Source organism: Podarcis bocagei (genome assembly GCF_964188305.1).
Source record: "Podarcis bocagei genome assembly, chromosome: 4".
Taxonomy (NCBI): domain Eukaryota; kingdom Metazoa; phylum Chordata; class Lepidosauria; order Squamata; family Lacertidae; genus Podarcis; species Podarcis bocagei.
The window spans coordinates 45,711,916-45,734,850 of record NC_138128.1 but is presented as its reverse complement, the minus strand read 5'-3'; the positions used below and the strand labels follow the sequence as shown (position 1 = coordinate 45,734,850).

General features: G+C 45.3%; 1 protein-coding gene and 1 long non-coding RNA gene across 3 annotated transcripts in view; one reads left to right on the top strand and one right to left on the bottom strand.

The window, feature by feature from the left end:
- Positions 1–316: 316 nt before the first annotated feature.
- Positions 317–3,891, bottom strand: LBX1 (ladybird homeobox 1). 2 transcript variants are annotated; one of them, XR_014007721.1, is made up of 3 exons: positions 2,882–3,891; positions 1,174–2,081; positions 317–734 (listed from the first exon to the last, which is right to left on the bottom strand). XR_014007721.1 is itself a non-coding variant. In XM_081192274.1 (2 exons), the coding sequence occupies exons 1-2, from the start codon at positions 3,204–3,206 to the stop codon at positions 1,594–1,596; spliced, it is 813 nt and encodes a 270-aa protein (XP_081048400.1). In that variant the 5' UTR covers positions 3,207–3,891; the 3' UTR covers positions 317–1,593. The 2 variants fall into 2 exon arrangements, 1 of the variants encoding a protein (XP_081048400.1); XM_081192274.1 differs by having other exon boundaries at positions 317–2,081.
- A 252-nt stretch (positions 3,892–4,143) lies between these two features.
- LOC308586047 overlaps positions 4,144–22,935 on the top strand; it is a 63,287-nt gene continuing 44,495 nt past the window's right edge. The window contains exon 1 of the long non-coding RNA XR_014007728.1: positions 4,144–4,266. This is a non-coding gene — a long non-coding RNA (uncharacterized lncRNA). The remainder of the gene's footprint in view (positions 4,267–22,935) is intronic.

The following is a 22,935-nucleotide window of genomic DNA, read 5'->3' as shown; positions in this document are numbered from 1 at the left end:
GCCTCACCAGCCTTATTACTTTAGGATAACGCTCCCACCCAAAAAAGAAATACAGTTTCAGTTCTAAGTAGATTTCTACGCGTAGCTTGTATGAAATGCAGATTTCCTGCTGTCAGTTCAGCCACCTCAAAATGCTGGCAACTTGGTGACACCCAAAGCTGAAACACATTTGTATCACTCCCCAAAGTGACGAAAGGAACATTTTTTATATATAACAACGGATAAACGGGATATCTAAAGACTTTCATTCCCAAAGAAAACCTTAAAAAGTGTATATTAAAATTGTAAAGCTTTTATTGTGTCGGAAAAAGACTTGTCTGTACAACTCTAAGAGACAAGATATAAAGCAACACCGTCCCTGTTGTAACTTAAATAAGCAGGCCTTAAAAAAATTATTTTTACAGATCAAAGAAAAACATTTCAAACCTGTACATTTGTATTTATAGCGTTAATATTCCCATCTGTTGATGGCTGGATCTGTTCTTCATTATTGTTGATATTATCATTTTGAGCAGCGGTATTAGTCTTATTATTTCGGTAGCATGCAAAAGAATTCTAAAAAAGAGTAAAAAATAAGTCTAGATTCTTTTCTTAAAACTACCTCCATATAAAAATACGAAAGGTAGCTTTCTTTTTCCTTTTTAATAAAAGCACAACAATAGCAGTAAATGGTAAAAATAGCTTTTAATTGGTAAAACGAGGCAGAAATCTCATTGGAGACCGAGTCCTAGGCGCTGGGGGTGGGAAAGAAAGTATATATTTTAAACTTGCGATAGAACCCAAACCCCCACGATATCCCAGAAAAAAATAATAATAATTGAGAATTAAACAACCAAACAAAAAAGCCAAAGAAAAGGGGGTGGGGAAGAATCGTGCATATAGGGAGCATGCGAGCAAAGGGAACTACGGTTTAACTTAATTCTCACATAAAGTGGATTTTGAAAACCTTTCAAAACAACCGTCTAACCAAGCATCAAAGAGGTGGCATTTACTCCAAGGTTAAGAGTCCTTTTATAAACAACAAAAAGTATATCGTTATTATTATTCTTTTTTTAAAAAAAGGCAAACCCTCAAAAAAAGAAAATACCCAATAGATATGCTTAAATATTTATACAGAAGCTATCCATAATTGCACCGTTCCAAAAAGAAAAAAGAAAAAAAAGGGATAGCTACCTGGTTTGGCAGCCGTTGGGATATTGTTTCCTACTTTAATAATAATAATTAACAATAATTGTGATTCTTTTATATTGCTTATTGCTTTTGTTGAAAAGAAACCGCCTTTACTGAGTCGCCAAGGAAGCTGATTTGCAGTTCCCCCTAAAGTCCGGCGTGGGTTTTGTTTTTGTTTTTTTTTGTTCTGTTCTGTTTATTTTTTTTTTATCCCCGGGTGATGAGGAGGGCACAGGAGCGGACACTTTCTCTCGTTGTGTCTTGGTGGAAGGGAGCGCGAGGAGGAGGAAGCCGGGGAGAAAGAGATTTGTCAATTTCTTCGTTTGTTTTTGTTTGCGGGGCAAGAGAAGGGCGGGAGAGAAGAGGGGGAGGAAGAGGAGGAGGAGAAGAAGAGGAAGAAGAAGAAGCAACCACCACCACCCCTCAGTCATCCACGTCAATTTCCACGTCTTCGTCTTCCGAGCAGTCCTTGCTGCTGCCCGGCTGGTCCGTGAGCGGAGAGCCGGGGGAGAGCTGGAGGTGGCTGTTGCTGCCTTCCAGTCCATGCTTGGGGAGGGCAGGCGAAAGGGAGCGCGACTTCGCTCTCCCTTCGGGGGTCGACTCCAGCTCGGCAATGGCTACCAGATCCACCTGGGTGCTGGGTCCCAGTTTCTTGGCAGACTCCACGTCTGCTTTCATCTCTTCCAGGTCCCGCTTGAGCTTGGCCCTGCGATTCTGAAACCACGTTATCACCTGTGCATTGGTCAAGCCCAGCTGCTGCGCTATCTGGTCTCGGTCCGCGGGGGACAAGTATTTCTGGTACAAAAAACGCTTTTCCAGTTCGTAGATCTGGTGGTTTGTAAAGGCCGTCCTAGACTTCCTCCTTTTCTTGGGGGTTTGCCTCTGGCCAAATATAGTCATCCCATCCCTTCCTGAAAATAGGCAGAATAAGGCTTTTCAGTCTCACGCTCACCCCCCACACAGGCAGCCCAACGAGACTTATCCAGTCTCTCTGTCTCTCTCTTGCTCTTTCCCAGGCCACAAAGCGATAGGAAGCCATCCGGCACCCCCCAAAACACCAGCAGGCCCCTCTTGCCATCTTCCTCCTCCTCCCCTCTCCTTACTCTGGGGGTTCCCTTAACTGCATTGGAAGAAGGGAATTTAAAAGCAAAACAAACCACCGATTCAGCTAGGAGGACTCTCGAATCCCAGCCCAGAAGAAGGAAAGTAGGCCTCTACTATTCGCCCCCAACATCTTAATGGCCAAGGGGACTTGATGGAGGCCGGAGGGAAGAAGGATAATTTGGGCGGGCGGGCGGGTGGAAGGGGGAGCCGAAACCGACTGGGTGCACAAACCAGGCTGCAGTAGTCACACCGATTTCACGCGTGGGCTGCCTCCTCTCTAAAGACATAGTTTGCGCCTGGGGGAGGGGGAGGGCAAGAAACCGCAGAGCGTTTGCGGGATTCCTCTCAAAACGGCCCGGCGTGGCTGTAGGGGCCAGAGATGGGGCTGCCCCTTCTTGTCCAGACCAGAACCCGCATCTGTGGTCCTCCCTAAGCCCTCGCCGCGCCTCCATCCTCAAAGCGCCAAGTTCTCCGCCGATGCTCTCCACAAACGCGCCACCATCTCTCTCCCCTCGCAACACCCCCCACCCCCAGCTAGAAGGTAGGCAGGGAAAGGGGGCAGGCAGCGAGCCCCTGATCAGCCCGGGCTGCGTGCGGCGGGTCTTACCTTCGGCGGCTTGCAGGACGCTGACTTCGAGCCCCTTGAAGGTCTTGCTAGCCAGCTCCTCGAGGGCGCACAGAGGCGACGTTTGCGAGAGCAGCGCCCGACTGGAAAGCGGCAGGGCGGCCGGAGGGTGCTTCTCGGCGGCCGAGAGCAGGTGGGCAGTCCCGCAGATGGTGTAACTTCTCCGCACCGAGGGCTTGTTGAGGATGTCCTCGATGCTGAAGGGCGTCAGGGGCTTGTTGGAGTTGGCCGGCGGAGGCAAGTGGTCCAGTGGGCTTCTCCGGCGCTCCTCCACCGAGGCGGCTTTGCCGTCGTCTTTGGAAGTCATGCTTGGCGGGCGTCGGGGATTCCGGCTCCTTCCCCACCGCAGCACCCCCTGTGCCCCCTTCCTACTCTCTCTTTCTCTCGCTCGCTCTTTGCCTGAAATGACCTCCCTCGCTTTTCTGCAGTCGCCAACGCAGAGCAACCGAAAAGGAGGCGGGGAGCAAAAAAAAGAAACCGAGGAAAAAAATTAAAACAGAACAGCCCCCCTCCAAAAAGACTCCCCAAAACTTCAGGTCCTCAACTTCACCAGGAGGCAGGTCTGCTGGCCCTGGAGAGAGAAGAGGGAGGACGGGGCCAAGGAGGGCGGTGGGAAGCCGTCCTTGGACGGCCAGGCAGGGTCCGCAGTCCTGGCTGGGAAAGAGGTGGCCGAGGCGCTCCTGTCCCACTTTATTTCTCTCGCCTCTCGCTTCTCTTCCCAGCTGCTATTTTAGGAGACACCCCCCAAATCGTCCCAGATCTGTCTTTCGCCCCCCCAGCTCGCCCTCTTCCCCCAGCGAAATCCGGAGGGGGGGCTCCTCCAGAGCGAGGGGAGAGCGAGAGGCGCCGGAGAGCCTCTTTTCCTCGGGCTGGGGGGAGAAAAAAAGACGGCGAGAGGCAGAGGCGAGGTAATTGACTCTTGCTAACAAGTTATTGTTGATTGGGAGGCGATCCCTTCGCCTCAATGACACTTTTCGCCCCCTCTCGCTCTGCCTGTCTCTTTCTAGCTCCCTCTCTCAAGTCTGGCCAATGCAGGCTCTTGCAACTTGGTTAGGCCATTAATTGGGAGGCGGATGGTAGGTGGAGCCCACTTGAATTATAATGTCGAAATACACTTGTCATATTCTGTCCCCACTATTTGCTTGGACGTATGTATTTTAAAATTACATTACAGCCAGGCTTTATTGCATCAGGATAATACAGTGTGCTTGGAGGAAAAATTAAATAACCCTCCAAAATCCCATCAATAGTTCCTTTCCAGATTCCCCCCTCCCGACTTCGATTATGATTATGATTAATATTTTTTCTTTTTTTCTTTTTTAAATATTATTTCTAACCAGAGGCAGAAGGAACGAACAGATCACCAGGTAAGGGAAATCTTTCGTTCAAAAGCTTATTCTAATCTTTTCTGTGTGTTTTTTTCGCTTTCCCCCCTCCCCTCCCCCCCAAATAATATGCACTTTATTTTTCGAAGTTGTAATTCCGTACCTTTAATTCGGTATTTAAATGGTTGTGGCTGATGTCTTAAAAAATAAATAAATACCCGTCTGGTTAGCAGGCGGCAAAGACCTACGACATAAACTTTTTGTACTGCTTTTCCTTTCAGCATGCTTTGGAAGAAATAATTATTATGTGTTATCTATTTATCTACAGGGGGACGCAAAGCGTCTCTGCCTTTGCGTGCGCTGTTGTACTAATTCTGTAACCATTTATGTCAGGTTATTGTTTTTCTAAAAAAAATAAAATAAAGAAAATATTGACATATTGTTTGATGTATTGGTGTAGGACTTTCACCTTGATCCAAGTAACATGGCGACCTCCTGCCTTTGAGATCAGGGTAACCAAATACGCAGTAGCTGTTGTTAGTTCCTGCTGAGACTAGTTTTTCCCCAGTATTTGTAATATGGGTGATCTCATTGGGCGCAAGCATATTATTATTATTATTATTATTATTATTATTATTATTATTATTATTATTATTATTATTATTATATCATCACCATCATCACCATCATCTCTACATGTCAAAGAAGGTGGTGCGATCACAGAGCTGTGCATAGACTTTCGGTAAATATATCATCGCTGGTAATACCTAGAGGACAGCAGAGGGAGAGCGAACGAGAGCGCTCAGTCCCCCTATACTTCTAGCTAAATCCTTCTCTGCTATAATTCAAGTGCAAAGGGCCACCAAAGACGGAAGGGATATATTTCATTTCCCTTAAAAACTCCAGATGATTCTGACAAGGAGGGTTCCCCCCCTCTCTTTTCTCCTCCCCACTTTCCCTACACCAGCCTCGTATGGCTTCACTCAAAAGCTGAGCAGAAATACGGCTCTTTGGTGGTGACGGTGCTGAAAGGCTTGGGGACCCGCGAGGTGGAGGCTTTTCTTGCCCTCTCCTCCCCCCGCCCCAGAAAGGCTCCCCGAGTGACTGGGAGCAGGGCAGAGGGTCGCCGAGAATCTTTGAGGATCCTTGTCCTTGAGGAGGGTTTTTTTTTGTTTTAACCAGGGGGTGGTAGTAGTGGCGGTTAAGAAGAAACCATTTTGGTTCTCCCTTTGGAACGAGATGAAAATATGATTACAGCATCACGTTTCCGGTTATGATGAGGATATTATTCGGCAGGCGATCTTGCAACATCCCCGTGCCCTTTATGAGATCTGTAGAGAGAAGCGAGCCCTTTTCAAGAGGGGGGAACGAGGGAAAGGAAGGCGGGGTGGGGGTGGAGAGAGAGATGTAGCCTTCCGAAGGCCCTTTGTTTATAAACAGAGGAACCCTCCAGTTATTTCGGTGGAAACCAGTTACATAAACTAGGATCCTGATCCCTCCCTCCTTCTCACGCGCCCCTCCTCTGAAATCAGTGTAGCCAGGCTGGCTCTAGGCTCGGTTAAAGTCAAGTGTTGTTGTTGGTGATGATGCTGTGGAAATAGAGACGGGATGAGCCGGTGGAATAGAGACCCCGCGAACTGGGGACGTGACTCTTCCGCCTGCATTTCCAGCGCTAGGAGCCTTTCCACAAATGATTACCTGGGATCACCGTGCCTCCCCTCCCACTGCCTCGCCCCCCCCCCATATTCCTCTCATAGGCTCCAGTGAGAGGAAATAAACCGTTCCCCAATCCCCTCCCCTCTTATTTATTATCTGTCCCCGAAACTTCATGTCTGTAAAGCTAAAATTCCATAAATCTCTCCGACGCCTCCCGTTACCAACACGAGCAAAAACCAGAGGCACCATATTTTAACGCCGCCGCTCCTATGGAGAAGGGAGTTCGGATCCCCGCTCTGTAGTCAACCACCGAAAGAGCAAATATTTAACTACTCCTATAAACCACGGTACCGTTCCAGGGGGAACAAAGAAACTGAACAAACAAACACAAAATAAAAGAGGGTGAGAGAGAGGAAACAACCCGCGTTTGCGGTGAAATCCAAAGGCTCGCGGGTAGAAAGAAGCGGATTAGTTTGCTTCGTTTAACCTCGCAAACAGAGCGGTTACAAAAGCGACGAAAACGAGAACGTTATTCGTCGCCGGGGTTGGGCTAGATGATCCTTTGGGTTCCCTTCCAGCTCTACAGATCTATGCTCCTGTAGCTCGTTCCTGGCTGTGGACGAAGGTGCGGGAGTGTGTCGGGGACTCTGGGTACGAAACATGCCGCTGCCGTTATTCTGGATTAAGTATCGCGGTGTGAAGAGGGCCATCTTAGATCCGTGGATAGTTCCCCCGCCCTGCGCATATAGACAGGATATGGGAAGGGGGGATTTAATGCCTTTCTCCACTTCCCAACCTGAGCACTCAGGTCTTCTTTCAGACCACAGAGGAACCTCCGGAGACGAGGGACAGGCTCGCCTCACCCCCACCTTGACTCCCATCCAGAGGCGCCTCCGTTTGTTTGTCCTCTGCGCGCGGATGCTGGCAACAAACACCGAGAGAAAGTCAAAGGGCTTCTCTCCTTAAAGCGCCCTCCTTCCCCCTCTTTTTTTATTGCTCTCTGGGAGTCTCTTTATGCAGTGACCTATTTTTAAAGGCCTATATTGGGTTATTCATCATATCAAATACTGCGAGGAGATTAGGGGAGGGGAGAAATTACCCTGAATCTAAATCGTTAGGTTCCTTGCCTTGGCTTTGCCGAGAGGGGTGGTTTCCTTTCTTTTGGCTTCCTGCTTTGATAAATGATTGGAGTCTCTCCATCACGAGACACAGAGAGAGAGAGGAGCAGTAGCTCGTTGTAATCAATGGCAGTTTCCTTTGGAACAAGTGTGCTTTGACACAGAGGCTCAGCGGGCATCTTTGAGCAGATCAAGAGATGCCTGCCGAGATTTGATCGGCCTGAGAGCTTTGAGGTAGGATGCCTCGGAAGCTCGGTTTTAAACCGAGACAACAATGGTGGGGTGTCGGGTGAGGTACACCCATAAAACGTCGGTCCAGGCTTATGTTCTTTCTCGGTGTGGACTGGAGTCACTTTGGGTTGGGTAATGTATACTGAGCGCGCTGCAGCTCACCCCAATTCAAAAGAAGAGGGCGTCGGGGGAGGCCTGTCCCTCCCAAGACAAGCCGAGAAGCTGTCGAGGAGACTCACATCCTCCTTCCCCCTGCACCTTAGAGGCGGCTGGGGCTGGGGCTGGTGCTGCGCCTTAATCACATCAGCTCAGTGGGCTAGAGACCTTTCACAACAGACGTATCTAAGCAATTTACTTCAACTTAAGCGCGCTTAGGATCAGATCGGCCAATTGGCTTTGTCCCCTGCGTTTGAAATAAATAGATCAGCTTTTTCTACACGCGCCTCAGAGGAACCCTTGGATACTGGTGGCCTGCCCTTAAAAGAAAACGACCCAGATAAATGAAAAAGAAAGCAAACAAACGAATGCATACCATTTCACTCACACAGACCCTTAAAAGATTTGCACACGTGTTTAGAATATTGCTTAATAAGCGTGCTTGAGTTTCATTCTCGCGAGTCCTCTTTGCAAGGGCTCGCCACTGCCCGCCCATGCGCGCGAAATGTGCGCACCGGTGAAGTCGACTTGGAATAAGATTGAAAAGAGCAGTCACACGAAATAAAGTAGGTCCCGACTCTCCTCTCCCGGTGGATCATCTCCACTGTTATCTGGGCAAGCACTATTGACTACGTCACTATATCAACGCCCTGCTATTAGCCGAGCAAGGCACGGAATTAAAAAAATTCCCTCCCTTTAAAGTTCTGCAATTGTTTGGACTATACTCCCCCCCCCCTTACTCATTTCCCAGCTCCATAGTTGCCTTGAACCATGGTCAACATGGTTAAGAAGGGACCTATTTGGAGAAATAGGGTGGGTGAAGATGATGATGATGATGATGATAGGAGCCTTGGTTGAGCAAACCAAAGGCCTAGCTACTCCAGCATCCGGTCAGCCAGGTCCCTACTCTGAGCTTAAGTTTAAATACTGGCGATATTGGGAGTTCCGGGAAAAGAAGAACACACGCTGACCACTTCCGTCTTTTATTTTAACTCTTTTATGTCTGAAGGGTGTGTGTGTATGTGAAGGGTGGGGATCGAGATCTTGCTAGGGCTAAGGAATCTCCTGTGTTCTTACAGGAGTCTCTTTTTGCTGGGAGGCGAGACTGGTGCGTCCTGCAAAGAGAAGTGGTTGAAATGGGATAGGTGGGCTCTCTGGAGTTGCTCCAGACTCCGGGTGTCCCGAGGTTTTGTTTAAAAGCCTTTGCGAACACAACGTTCACGTTTGCTCTTTTAATCCGGAGTTCATTAATTCGAAGTAAAGGCAAGTGAGTGATCCAGAAACTACAGATGGGGATTTGAAACTACAGATGGGGATTTGGAAGTGTAAGAACGAGCTCTGAAAGTGTCGGAAGGGCCAGAGGTTGATTTAATGTTTAGTATCTTCCAACGCAACCTGAGTCTCCTTCAATAATGCCAGCATCTGCATTTGTGCTTGCAAGCGATTGTGGTATAGACAGAATATTGTTGTTTTTAGCATGTGTTATGCTTAGAACTAAGCAAAAGAGAAACACGAACAGCTAGATTCTAAAGGGATTGTGCATCAGAATTGAGGTAGTTTGTTCTGGAGTTTTCCGGAAAGTGGAATCAGTTGTATAAAAAGGAGGGGTGGTGTACTTAAAGAGGATATTAATGAAACTTACTTTTAAGTAAGTATATTGGGACTGGGATGAATATATAGATAGTTTTGTACTATTAAATTACTGATTCTAAACAAATATCACTAAAGCACCTTGGAAATGAGCTAGCCTATGGCTACAATCTGCATCCCATTGAAGCAAATGGTAAAATATCCATTGATTGTAAAGTCCTGGATTGTAGTAACTGCCTCAGGGACACTATTTAAAGAGGATATCATATGCATACATACTTGAGAGAAAACTTTGTAAACTCAGTGGGAATGTGTTTACAACCATACCAAGAACAATGTCTTGGAGATAACTTCTATTGAAATCAATAGGACTTCAAAATAAATACTTATCATGGAATTAGAGGTGCCAATTCTCTTCCTTCCTCTTTAAGCCAAAGACAAAATTCCAGGGAATAATGGATCAGAACTTCAATACTTTCTTGCAGTACTGACCATTAAAGATAAGAGAGTGGAAACCAGCCAACAGGAATCAAGAAGAGCAGAATCAATTGGGTGCAAAATAGGTGTCCAAAAAGCTGGGATCTCAAGGCATTTCGAGCATATGGGGGGGGGGCATTGAGTCAAGGAAACCCAAGAAGCATATTGTGTGTTGGCCAGGGAATGTTTGATTTCTCTGTTCCATCATCACTTTTGTAGGACTGCACCTTGAAATCCAGGATGTAATGGCCTGAGTATCTTTCTATCTGACTTTCCTGGTCCTGATGTGGAAGGAAGCTCTTCTTGTTTCTAGCAGTTTCATTTTGCTGGGGGGTTGATGGTTGAAATGCTAATGCTAATGCTAATGCTAATGCTAATGCTAATAATAATAATAATACCCCACTCATCTGACTGGGTTGCCCTAGTCCAGGCTTCCTCAAACTCAGCCATACAGATGTTTTTGGCCTAAAACTCCTATGATCCCTAGCTAGCAGGGCCAGTGGTCAGGGATGATGAGGACTGTAGTCTCAAAACATCTGGAGGGCCGAGTTTGAGGAAGCCTGCCTTTGCCACTCTGGGCGGCTCCCAACAAATATAAAAGCATAATAACACATCAAACATTAAAAGCTTCCCTATACAGGGTTGCCTTCAGATGTCTTCTAACATTGTATAGTTATTTATCTCCTTGACATCTGATGGCAGGGCATTTTACAGGGTGGGTGCCACCAGCAAGAAGACCCTCTGCCTGGTTCCCCGTAACATCATTTTTCTTAGAGACAATGGTGCAGTTATGCAATTTTGGACTATAGACTGAATGGTCATAAATGCTATCATCTCTTTAGATCATAGTAAATATGCAAGTCCCTCCAACTCATTCTGCTGGTTTGCATCCTTGACCTTTGCCCACAAAGTTCTTTTCTGAGTGCACCAGGGCCTACAGCAAGGCTGGGGGAACCGGTAGCCCTCCAGAAGCTTCAGGGCTGCAAGTCTCACTGTCCCTGACCACTGGCCATGCTGGCTGGGGTTGATGAGAGTTCAACAACAGCTGGAGGATCACAGAGTCCCCAGCCCTGGCCTAGAGGTCAACTTACCACAAATGACAGGTCAAGGTCACAACCACCAAGAATCAGAAGCGCCCTGCACGTAACACTCCACTGACCTCAATGAGTTGTGACAATAATGAGTGTGCTGTCCATGATATCCCATCCCAAAGAAGGTTTACATCTGTGTATAACTTTTGAGATCATATCACTCTTTATGGTACAGAGAAAGTGAAATAAACCCCAAGAAAGCAGGACAAAGCAGCTGAAAAGTGGGAGGAAAACTGAGGCTAGGTGGGAGGGAAGAACAAGCCATGTTCCCAACAGACAAACACATTACTTACAAACACATTTAAAAACGTGTTCTTTAAATACATGGTGTGTCCTGAGCAGTTTCCAGTAGGCACTTGGAATTTGGATGGATTCAGTTCCATTTTTAAATGCCATTCCAAATTGCTGATTTTCAGATACCCCTCTAATGACGTCAGGTATAAGAAGAGTAAGTCTTTGATGGCATTGATACCAAATGGGTTGGAGATACCATGGTCCTCTCTGGACTGGCTAAGGTTCACCAAGCCCTACTGGGTAGTTTAAAATACCTGGATCCAAATCTCAGTTCTCCTCCATTGACTTCAATGGGACATGCTCAGATTAAATGTATGAATTTCCTTTGTAACTGGACCATAGATTAGGTTGACAACTATAAGTCATCTGAATTTAAGGGGCCTGAGGAACTGACTTCTCCCCCACCCACTGCCGCCTTCTGCAGAACAGATTATTTTTCTTGAACTGAAGCTAACAAGCAGTTAGCCCTCCAAGTTATGTTTGTTTTGCTTTGTATTCCCAAGGTCTTTCTCTTGAAGGGAGTCAATGACATGTTATTTCAGCTCTTAGTAACCATGCAAGAACCCGGACTGGGTTGGAGCGGGAAGGAGGAAGAAAGATTGCATTTATTTTCAAAGGTGTGACAAAATTTTACCTTGATCTTCCTCATCTCCGATCCTGGGCCACTGTCTGTCACTTCATGTATCCAAGAGGCTAAGTTAATGTTGTGGGCTGTCTGCCTGGACGTTGCATCTCGTTCCGTTGTATTTCAGGACTGATAAAGGGACACTTCGTCTTGGCTGACCTCTGCTAACTTTTGTCCAGGGAAGTGCCACCTGTCACAGAAATATAATTAAAGTCGAAGGCATAAATCATCCAAGTGTTGATCACCAAAGTGACTGCGTACAAGTGACACCTCCTTTTCCCAGCATAGCTGATCCCTGCCTGTCTCTCAGTTAGTTATGTCTGCCTCGTTGAGTCACCCAAACATGTTTTGACTTCTCCTGAGGACAGCACGGAGACAAGCGGCAATATCAAACCTTTAGAAACGCAGATCCCTGTCCTGTGTTTTCCAGAAAGGCCAGCCGGTCCCGGAAGGGGACAAATAACAGGGAGAGCCATGAGGAAGAGGCAAGGGAGAGAGAAAGAGCACCTCGATGTCATTCCCCACTAGCCTGTCTCAGCTTCCTCAGGAATTAAGTCTCTGTGGCTAAAGCACGTGATCATGATCTACCAAGGAAGAGGTGTTTTTGACGATGCGTAGAATGCCTCCCGCTCGCCACTAGGCAACCAAGCCTTTCCCAAAGGGGATCAAGGCCAAAGAGTCCAGGTCAAAAGGCGTCGCCTACAGGGAGGCTCAGGTCCTTTCATTTCTCTTTGTACAAATGCAGCATGGTATATTCCAGAGTGTATTGATACGCTGTATTGTGTGCGTTTAAACTCACCGACTTTCTGAGATTTTTACTCATCTTTGTGAACTCTTCCCTGCCTCTTCAGAATCATGGGGATGGAAGTAATCTAAATGTTGTTGTTGTTTAGTCGTGTCCGAATCTTCGTGATCCCATGGACCAGAGCACGCCAGACACTCCTGTCTTCCACTGCCTCCTGCAGTTTGGTCAAACTCATGTCCAACCATCTCGTCCTCTGTCGTCCCCTTCTCCTTGTGCCCTCCATCTTTCCCAACATCAGGGTCTTTTCCAGGAAGTCATGAGGTGGCCAAAGTATTGCAGCCTCAACTTCAGGATCTGTCCTTCCAGTGAGCACTCAGAGCTGATTTCCTTAAGAATGGATAGGTTTGATCTTCTTGCAGTCCATGGGACTCTCTAGAGTCTCCTCCAGCACCATAATTCAAAAGCATCAATTCTTCAGCAATCAGCCTTCTTTATGGTCCAGCTCTCACTTCCATACATCACTACTGGGAAAACCATAGCTTTTACTATACGGACCTTTGTTGACAAGGTGATGTCTCTGCTTTTTAAGATGCTGTCTAGGCTTTTCTCCCAAGAAGCAGGTGTCTTTTAATTTCGTAACTGCTTTCACCATCTGCAGTGATCATGGAACCCAAGAAAGTAAAATCTCTCATTGTCTCCATTTCTTTCCCTTCTATTTGTCAGGAGGTGATGGGACCAGTGGCCATGATCTTAGTTTTTTTGATGTTGAGCTTCAGGCCATATTTTGCGCTCTCCTCTTTCACCCTCATTAAAGGGTTATTTAATTCCTCCTCACTTTCTGCCATCAAGGTTGTGTCATCTGCATATCTGATAAGAATGGATAGGTTTGATCTAATAATCACCTCTCTCCCACCCATCAATTGATCAACTATCTTTTCCTGCCCCATCTTATTCATCTCCTCTGCGTTTTCGCTCTCAACAGTGATTCCTGTTAAGAATCACCTGGGTTCTTGTGCACCAAACCTTATGCAGCATTAAACCTGTTGGTCGTGAATGTGCCACAGAAGTGGGTTGGTGTGTGTGTGTGATTGGCTTCTTCTAGGGAAGGTAGCCAGGTGTTTTGGACTACAGCTTCCATCGTCCCCAGCCAACATGGCCAATGGTCAGGGATGAGTGGCGTTTTAGTGCAACACTTCTGAAGGACACTGCCTTGGCTAACTCTGGAGGTTCATTTTTGGAGGAAACCCAGATATAACCTTCTAAACGAGCTCCGTCAGTGGAGCTGCTCAGTGAGTTACCATACAACAGAGTAGACCAAATACCTTCCCTGAATAAGATGGTGGTGATTGTGGTGGTGGCCGTGATAGCAATAATAAGTCCCAACGTTCTGCACATAATGTAGTAGTAGCTTACGGCAAGGCAATTAAAACACAGTAGAATCAATTATGAAATTTAGGCCCATAGAATCAAGAATTAAGACCAATGGATAGCGCAGTCGGTAGAGCACGAGACTCTTAATCTCAAGGTTGTGGTTTCGAGCCCCACGTTGGGCAAAAATTACTGTATTGCATGGGGTTGGACTTAGATGACCCTGATCGTCCCTTCCAATTCTACAGTTCTATGATCTCTGGAATCAAAAGAGGGAAGTCTGTCTAGACACACTCAGTATTCCTGTGAATTGAATTAGGATTTCACGCCAAGACTCCCCCTGTGAAGACTTGCTGATTTCCGCGGGACTTACTCCCAAGTAGGTGCTCAAAGGCTTACAGTCGTGGGGCACAATCCTGTGCATGTTTATTCAGTAGTCGCAGTGGCGTAGCGTGGGTTGTCAGCACCCGGGGCAAGGCAAGTAATTTGTGCCCCCTAACCCGTGGATTTGCGCCCCCAAACCCTAACCCCCAGATGTTGCACCCGGTGCAGCTGGGCCCCCCTGCACCCCCCACGCTACGCCACTGAGTAGTCGAGCATATTTCCCTGTAAGCATGCAGAGGATTTTTAGCTTTAGGCAAAGCAGAATAATACTTTTCCTGTACTTTGGGCCCACAAAATACTTTGGGCCCTTAAAAGAATCACTCCAGAGTATTCCAAATTATTCCTTCATAATGTTTAGCACTTTATTTAAAAAGGAGAAAACGCATAATGCACAGACCGGATCAACTTTTGCCTGTTTTGTAAGAGGAGGTTAAAAGTTCTGATCAGTATAGTTTCCTTTTTCAACAGCTAGGCAACCCGTTTCTTTATACCTGCCATGAAAGAGACTACAAAAGACCTAATGCAGATTCATTGGAAAGCAGAGTGTTGTGTAAATAATGTGATATTACAGTTCCTAAGGAAGCGTACATGGAAAGGAGTCCAGTTCAGCTATACATTCTCCCGCCCAAGCTCCATTGAGACGAAGGGAAACTGTACAAAAACATTTTCGTCCCCCCTTCATCGCAACGAGACCTGCGCAAGGATCGTATGGAAGACAACTCCACTATGGATTAAAAATAAAACAGAACAACGGCACTGTTGCTGTTTCTTAAGTCACCTTTTCCAGCGAAACATTTCTGTGCTGTAGAAAACAAGAGCAGGGTACAGGAGAAATGTTTACATCTTGACCTTTTCAAATGACCAGGATCGATTTTTAGCTAGCTAGGCCAAATATCAACTTTCAAAAAGGTCTATCCGAACTACGTCGGCTCAGCTGCCCGGTTTTCACGGCTACAATGTTTTACTCTTAACGAAACTTATAGGCTCCTACAGAGGTATCTTTGTCAATGTCAGCTGGACGGCACAAGTCCTTTAAATACAAAGGAAGCCAACCGGTGCAAACGCGCAACTGAGTTCTCCGTCAACACGGTTTGTAATAAACCTTACAATCCCATTCCTACAGCAATGTAGAAGAGAGGGGGGGGGGGAGTTGCAAAAGCCGAGGATGAGTAACATCTGGCAGGAAGAGAAAGTAAAAAAAGCACCACTACCCGCTTATCCTTTGTAAGTATCGCTTATGTTTGCAAACTGCAGAAAGATAGGAAATGCATTTACTTTAATTTCCTATTCCCCAGATATTTTCCATAATCGGTGTCAGACATTAGTTCATGAGTTCATTCCAGAGAAAGATAGAGACACCGAATAGAGATTTTAGTGGGATTTACTCCCAGGGAAGCGTTCGCTGGATTGCATTGCCTGGGAGTAAGTCCAACTAAAATCAACGTGAAGCAAGCACTTAGTCTTAGACGTTCAACGGAGTAATGAGTTTGACTGCAATCCTAAACCCACCTACCTACAGGTTAGTAAGACCCACTGGACTTGGGGGGGGCACTTATTTCTGAGTAAGCATGGTTGGCACTGCGCTGGAGAGTTAATTCGGTTCATATAGGAGCAGTATACACTGCATAAATAGTTCACTTGGGAAGGGGGGTTCCGAACAGGCATAGCAGCATTGGAATCTAGCAGAAAGTTGAAACAGACTAAAAGTTGTTCAAAATCTTTTGTCTGGGCTCCTCCTCTCCAAATTGGGGGTGAGGATCAAAGGCAAACCCGCCAGAGCCAGAAGCAACACCTCTTTGGAACAAAATCACAAATCAAAGCCTCTGTCCAGCAGGGATACGGCCCTCTTCTTTCAATGCCTAGTTACCTATTTCAGGGTTACCTAAGCGCGCTCGCGCACACTTTGCCACTTGTTTGAAAATAAATCCCACCGAAAGCAGCAGGATGTCCTCCCAATTTTTTGAAGCGGGAGAATAGGTCTCTTTTGCCATTCTATTGTTTCATTATTTCTAGGGTGTCCCGGAGGACCACTGGTCCATTTCTTGTGTGTGTCAGCATCTGTGCTTCTTGAAAAATTCCGGATTGGTTGAATTTAGGTCAGATTCCGCGAGACGCGTCTTATTTTCTTAGGCAAGTGTGTATCTCCTCAATATTTCTTAAGGCGTGAGAAATTTGTGCGAAGGGAGCAAAAGGATGCACTTTTGCGCTGTAGATATAAAACATATCCCTGGGCCACGGAGAAATAACAACCACACCTATATCTGGGTTGCTATTATCGTTACTTCTACTATGGCTATTCCCGAGGGCACTCCTGTTCTCAAACTTCTGTCCCTTGCAACGGAGGCCGCCAGGAATAGTCTCATGGGGAGTTTACATACTTCAGCTGCTTCTTCAAGAGGCCGTGGGGAGGGAGAAGGTAACTTTAAAAAGAAACTCCGAGAGGAGTAGCCCTGGTAGTCTCTTGCAGCAAAACCAACAAGTGGCGTCGACTAAAATACTAACAACTTTACTAAGGCGCAAGCTTTCCTGGACTGCAGCCCACTTGCATCAGATACATGAAGAGTTATCCTGAGTTACGTAGATTTGGGGGGTGACGATTGCAAGCAGAGAAATGCAGCTATGGGAAAAGAAAAAGGCCGTGCGCGTGGCAGCATCCTCGACCTTGCTTGTCCTTCCCAAGCGAAGGTCCCAACTGCGTTCAAGAGGCACCGCCAGGTGATCCGCTTCCCCCTTTTCTCTCGTAATGCCGGCTCTTTCTCTTCCCTACGCTAGGAAAACTAGCGTTGCCCTTGGGCGCGGAGTGGTGATCCAAGGGAAAAGAAAAATGAACTGATGCTTTTGGATTTTGGAGTGAAGGAAGGAAGGAAGGAATCTGGTTGGAGCGACGCAGCGTCGCAAGCGGCGAAGGAGCAGCGAAGAAACTCCTCGGCGTCCTGACTTGGAAACAGCAGCTGGTTTCCTCTCTTAGTGCGCCTCCAGGTCGCCACCGGGTCATCTTGGTAGCCTTTCTCTTCGCTTCCACTGGAAGGACAACTTTTCAGGGGACAGCTGCGGCCAAACGTGAGCGACGTCGAGTCCTCCGGGGGTCAAGAAAAGCGGGGGTGGGAGACATCCGGGATTGCCGAGAGACAGAGAACAAACTTGAAGTTTTGCTTTTGGCTGAGTACTGAAGAAGGACACCCCGCTCCTCCACTCCCTTTTCTCTTTGTCTTTTCCCATAAGTTTTGACTCAGTTTTCGGGATGACTGACGAAATTCTGCAGTAGGTACTTAAAAACCCGTACTGGTCATGAATGCTCTGGATTTTCCTCTCTGCGCAAAACAAGAGCAATTTTTATCCCAAGCTCTGATTTCACACGCCAGTATTCTAGGCTTGGACGCATTGTCACTGGGCTGCTTGACCCTCCCGGGCACGCTTACTCAGAAATCGGTCCACCCCCGTGCTGTACTGCTTAATCCCAATGAACAGTGCAAGGGCCTGTGAAGATACCGAAGCCCCACTTTTCTTCTTCCAAAAAATGGGGGATAAGATCAGGGGTCGAAAGCAAAGTCGAAGCAACTTGAAGATGGACCACTAAGAAAAGAAATATCTCAATGCTACACTTTATCTCCAGGTATACACACTCAATCAGTGGGGATATGCTTAAAGTTGGGATTTCCATGCTAGGTAGCTGCAATCCGTTTGCCACGGACTTCAGAGTTTGCATCTGATGAAGAAGGCACGAACCCATGAAAGCTTATGTCACAAATACCACTTTTTATACATAGTGCCATGAGTTTCTTGCCATTTTCGATACAGCAGATTAACACAGTTATTCTTAAACATCTAGTAAGAACAAATCCATGCAAATTTGTTCAAAGTGCTTCCCATGAATTATTTAGCTTTAACTCTTACAACAGTCTTGTAAGGTAAGTCAGGCAAACCCCATATTGCAGATGGAGAGACTGAGCTACGAGGCTCCTTGGGAGTTCTGAGCTCATGCTTCAAAGCTATGTACCAGGTAGCTGAAATCTAGGTAAATGTTGGCCATGGATTGCAGATTGTACATCTGATGGAGAAAGCTCAAGCCCATGAAAGCTTATGCCACAATTACACTTGTTAGGGTCCACATGCAGCCCTTCAGTCCTCTCTGTCTGGCCCTTTAGGTTTTCCCTAAACCACAGCCCTTCACTAGTCTTGCTCCACACTCACCTTGAATGTTTTTGTCTGGCTGGAGGATAGAGAGGAGCCTGTAAGCATTTGTAGAAGCCAGGTAATATTGACATTATTGCCTTGCTCACTTTTGCCTCTGGCCTGTGGTTCCCAGAAAGTTGTCCAGAAAGTAATGTGGCCCTCAGACTGAAAAAGGCTTCCCACATCTGCCGTATACAGTTACCTGGGAGTAGACCCCATTGAATTAAGTGAATTACTTTTGACTGGACATGCCCTGGGTTTTGTTGTGTGTCTTTCAGCAAAGATGCAACAGCAGGCACTTTACCTCATTTTTGGTTTGTTGACTTTTGTTATGAAAATATTATCTCCCATTTTAAAACTTGCACTTGTAGATCCAGTCTTGAAATTATCTATCTCATAAGAAGGCTTTTCTGCTCCTAGTCACCCCATCTCTTAATATCTTAGGAGGCTAAAGGTTTGCCTAAGAGATTTTAACCAAAGTTTGCTAAGAGTTTTGAAGTTTGTTGACATGTGCTATAGAGCTGAGAGCATTGAAGTCCACAATTCTCCAATGTGCAAGCCCCATTGAAACCAATGAGTGTGGGGTCTTCACTGGTTAATTGGTGCAATCAGGACCCTCATACCTACAGGACTGCCTCTCCTGGTATACCCTGCAGAGGACCTTAAGGTCCATAAATAACAACATTTTGGAGGTCCTGAACCTCAAGGAGGTTAGATTGGTCTCAACTAGGGCCCCAACTTTTCAGCACTGGCCCCGACTTGGTGGAATGCTCTGTCACAAGAGACCAGGGCCCTGTGGGATTTGACATCTTTCCGCAGGGCCTGCAAGATGGAGCTGTTCCGCCTGGCCTTCGGCTTGGACTCACTCTGACCCCTTATATGGGATTTGGTATATACATTTTCCCTTGGCTTTTTTGCTGGCCCATGTAGGACCAGCATGGATAGCCAGCTCAGGTTAATATCTGATGTTTCCTCCCTTTATGGCCTTGATTTATGGGCTACTACTAAAATGAGGCTGCATTTTAAGCTGTATTTTAAGCCATATTTTACGTTTTATTGTAATTTATATTTGGTGTTAGCCGCCCTGAGCCTGGCTCTGGCTGGGGAGGGTGGGGTATAAATAAAAACATTCTTCTTCTTCTTCTTCTTCTTCTTCTTCTTCTTCTTCTTCTTCTTATTATTATTATTATTATTATTATTATTATTATTATTATTACAGAGCAATGGTGGATTTGGACATTCTGATACCAGTCGTGGCATCATAGCTATAAGCAGCTGTCTTACATTTACTGATTCAAGGAAGGAGCTTAAAATTTTCTCGCGGCAATAAATTATTTGTGTGTTACTTACTTTAATTATTATCATTAATAATCATGGCCATAATACCATTAATATGCTGTTATACATACAGGGCACATGTCTCGTTACCAAGTTTGGTAAGCAAAAAAGGAGATTAAAGTTTAAACTGAAGCCATCTTTATCAACTGTTTTGAAATACACTGGATTCTGACTAGAAACATGAATCCTTTGACTAGTGGGTGAAAAGCAAGGCACTTCATCAGTTAATAGATGGAGTCCCATGACAGATCTAAAGCCATATTTATTTGCAACATAAAGCTTTTGATGTAGAACCCAACATTCCATAATGTTTAGTGTTGAAAGCCATGAGCACAGCCCAGCCAAGGGCCCAGCACCTTAGTCACATCTGTTGAGAGCAATGAAATTTAAATATGCTAACTTCCATGGAATAGTGCTTAATGCTTCTGAAATCTTAAAACTTTTTTTTAAAAAGGTATCAAAATAATCACAATCAATTATTATTGTTGGGTTATTGGCAAATGTTAGTGATATGTAGTTTAACTGCAATGATTTCAGGGGGTCTACTCTGAGTTGAATATCACTTCTTAGTGGAACAGCTGGTTTTTCTATCATTTTCCATTGAAAGGATGTTGCTAAATTATAAGAAAACAACATTCATAGACACATCCTCCTCTTTCTTGCATCACACTGTGTTACATTTCCAAATCAAACGAATTAGTCCCCCTAAACTTAACCCCAAAGAGTCAAAGGGTGCAACCCATAGGGATTTTATGCAACTCCTCATCATTTGAATAGATCTGTGCAGAATATTTTCAGAATATTCTGCTTAAATTGCATTGTTCTAGAACTATTTTCTTGCAAACAATACACCCTAAGACTGCGATCTTGTACTCATTTACATGGGAGTGTCTCACTGACCACAATGGGCCTTATCTTTGAGTTGATTGTACTACAACTTTAAAACCCATCAATGTATGTGGGAATGTTTTGAGTTATTTTGAGTTGTTAAATACGGTAAACATACAGTATTTACAGCCCGATTCCTCCGCCCCCCCCAAAAAAAAACCAGTTATTTCACCGCAATTTACTTCTCAATGAGTTATGTTTGCGATTGGAGTTTAGGTTGGTTAAGGATTCCAGCGGCACTAAACTCCCGGATAAATATTGTTTTACTTTGAAGCATATTGAAGTGGAAGCTAAACATCTAAAGCTACGAATCTGAACGCAAAAGCTAACGTCCTTGCCCTTCTTTTGAATTGTCAATCGTGGTTCGGTGGCCTGTATTAATAAATTTGCCATTTAGTTATTCTTCCATTAATTTGGCTGCTTTGGGACTTGGAGTAATCCTTGTTAAAATGAGGGAAAAAAGATTCACATTAGGGCACGGATGCTAAAACGCAGCGCAAAAGCCTATTCTGCTAGTTCTTTGTTTTGCCAGGACTTGGAAAGTGTTAGTAACCCTCCAGCGAGAGGAACACCCACCCACAGCCTGTGTGAGAGAGAGAGACAGAGAGAGATTTCAGTGGGTCGTCATATTCCTTCCAAGCTGGATAAGTTTCTTGATCTCAACAGATTAGAGGCTGCTTGTTGACTCGCATCCAACGCCTTTTTAACGACTTCCCAACCACCCAACTCGGAAAAGCTAAGGCGGGCCAGTTTAACTTTCTCTTTACAAACGTTGCCAGCCAGAAATCCTGGTGATTTTGTTGTTGTTGTTGTTGTTCCGAATGTAATATTTTGCTATTACTCCTCTTCCTTAGACCACCAGACCAATAAACGTGTGAACTTATTCATGGGAAGGGGTGCGTGCGTGGGAGACAAGCCATGGGTGGGCAATGGGGCAATAGCGGAGATCATACTTTGAAAGTTGCAAATGTGCTCTCGGCAGGCTTATCTCTTTTCCCTGGAAGAACATACCATTCTAGTGAAGTTAGAACTGACCCTGGGGCGAGCAAGAGAACAGGAATCGCGCCTTCTACCTTGGACTTCCTGTTGTTTGAAGGGTGCAAGGATGACAGTTTTGTTTTTAGTTTTTTTTTAATCATTCATTTATTTTCCCGGGGAGGGAATGCTGCTGGCTTCAGCATGGTTATGCTAATACAGATCGAAATGCAAAATGATCATTTCATTTCTGAGACCTTTAATATCTGCTTCCTTGGGCGGCTGAGTGCACCCGTGAATAATTTATTCCGGGTGCCAAATGCAACTAGCATTTCTTGAAGAAATTAAAGAGTTTGCGGAATACTCTGGTTTTTATTCATTTCCTTCTCTTTTAGGGGGCAGGAAGATGTGCTTGAAATCAATGGAAACTTAATAACCGGGGGGGGGGGGAGGAAATCAAAGAAATAATCCTGCCAAAGCTTCTTATAATAAAACAGGTGGCTTTAATAATTCAAGACTCCGAAATAAACAAATCATTGGATTATATCGCAATATGAGAATTGATGCATTTCAGCGGCAATCCGGACAGACAGGGCAATAATATTTTATTTCACCTTCCAATAAATTATCCTAGGAAAAAGTTCTCGCTTCAAATAGGTTTCGGTATTGCTCACTTGGAAGGCGAGGTTCTTCCCGCCCCCCCCCCCCTGCACGTTAATTTTCTTTTTGCAGTTCTAAGAACTCCAGTGATGAAATTAATTAAAAAGTAATATTTTCCCCCTCTCGCTGAAATAAAAGCGAGGCGGAGGAAATAGAATTAACTCTCAACATTTGCTCCGGATTTAATAATAATAATAATAATAAAAACTTCCTGGATTCTATGGCCAAGAAAAAAAGAACTTGGATCGTTCCCCTTCTTGCTCGTTCCTTCTTTCTTCATTCCCTCCTCCGATAATCTATTTTTAAAGCCAGCTGTAAAAAAATAATAATTGTTTGCCAAATATTACCAATTAAAGCCCCTTTCCCCCAAACAGGGTATTATCATCACCAGTAAAACAGGAACTCGAAAACACGGACAAGATGTCTTCCTTGAGAAGCATTTGGCGACGAAGCAACAACTTCCTGACAAGTGAAGAAACAGTCCGGTCAAAGCTATTCCCCTTTGGCTGTCTCGCTCTCCAAAAGCCCTTAGGCACAAGTAATCCCCGTGTGTTGAGGTGGCAGTTCCTAAACCGACTTACCTGGGAATACTTCCCACTGCAGTGAGTCTTACTTCTGAGTAAGCATGGCTAGGATTACACTGTTGCTGGCATTGATTCTTAAGGAGGTGCTTACAGGAGGCGTAGGTGGAGAACTCCCATACGCAGGAGGGCTGGCTTACCATAGTAAGGAAATTGAAGTATATGCACAGGAAATTCCATCTAAAGAGTTCCACCATTCTCATGAGACCATTAAGTCCAGTGTCTAAAATTACCAAACCACATGGAGCCCATTCCAAAACACAAACTTTGCTGGGCTAAATATTCATTCGTTCGTTCAAAAATTTATATCTTACATTTCACAATTTTTAAAAGAAGTGCTCCACAATAAAATATACAATAT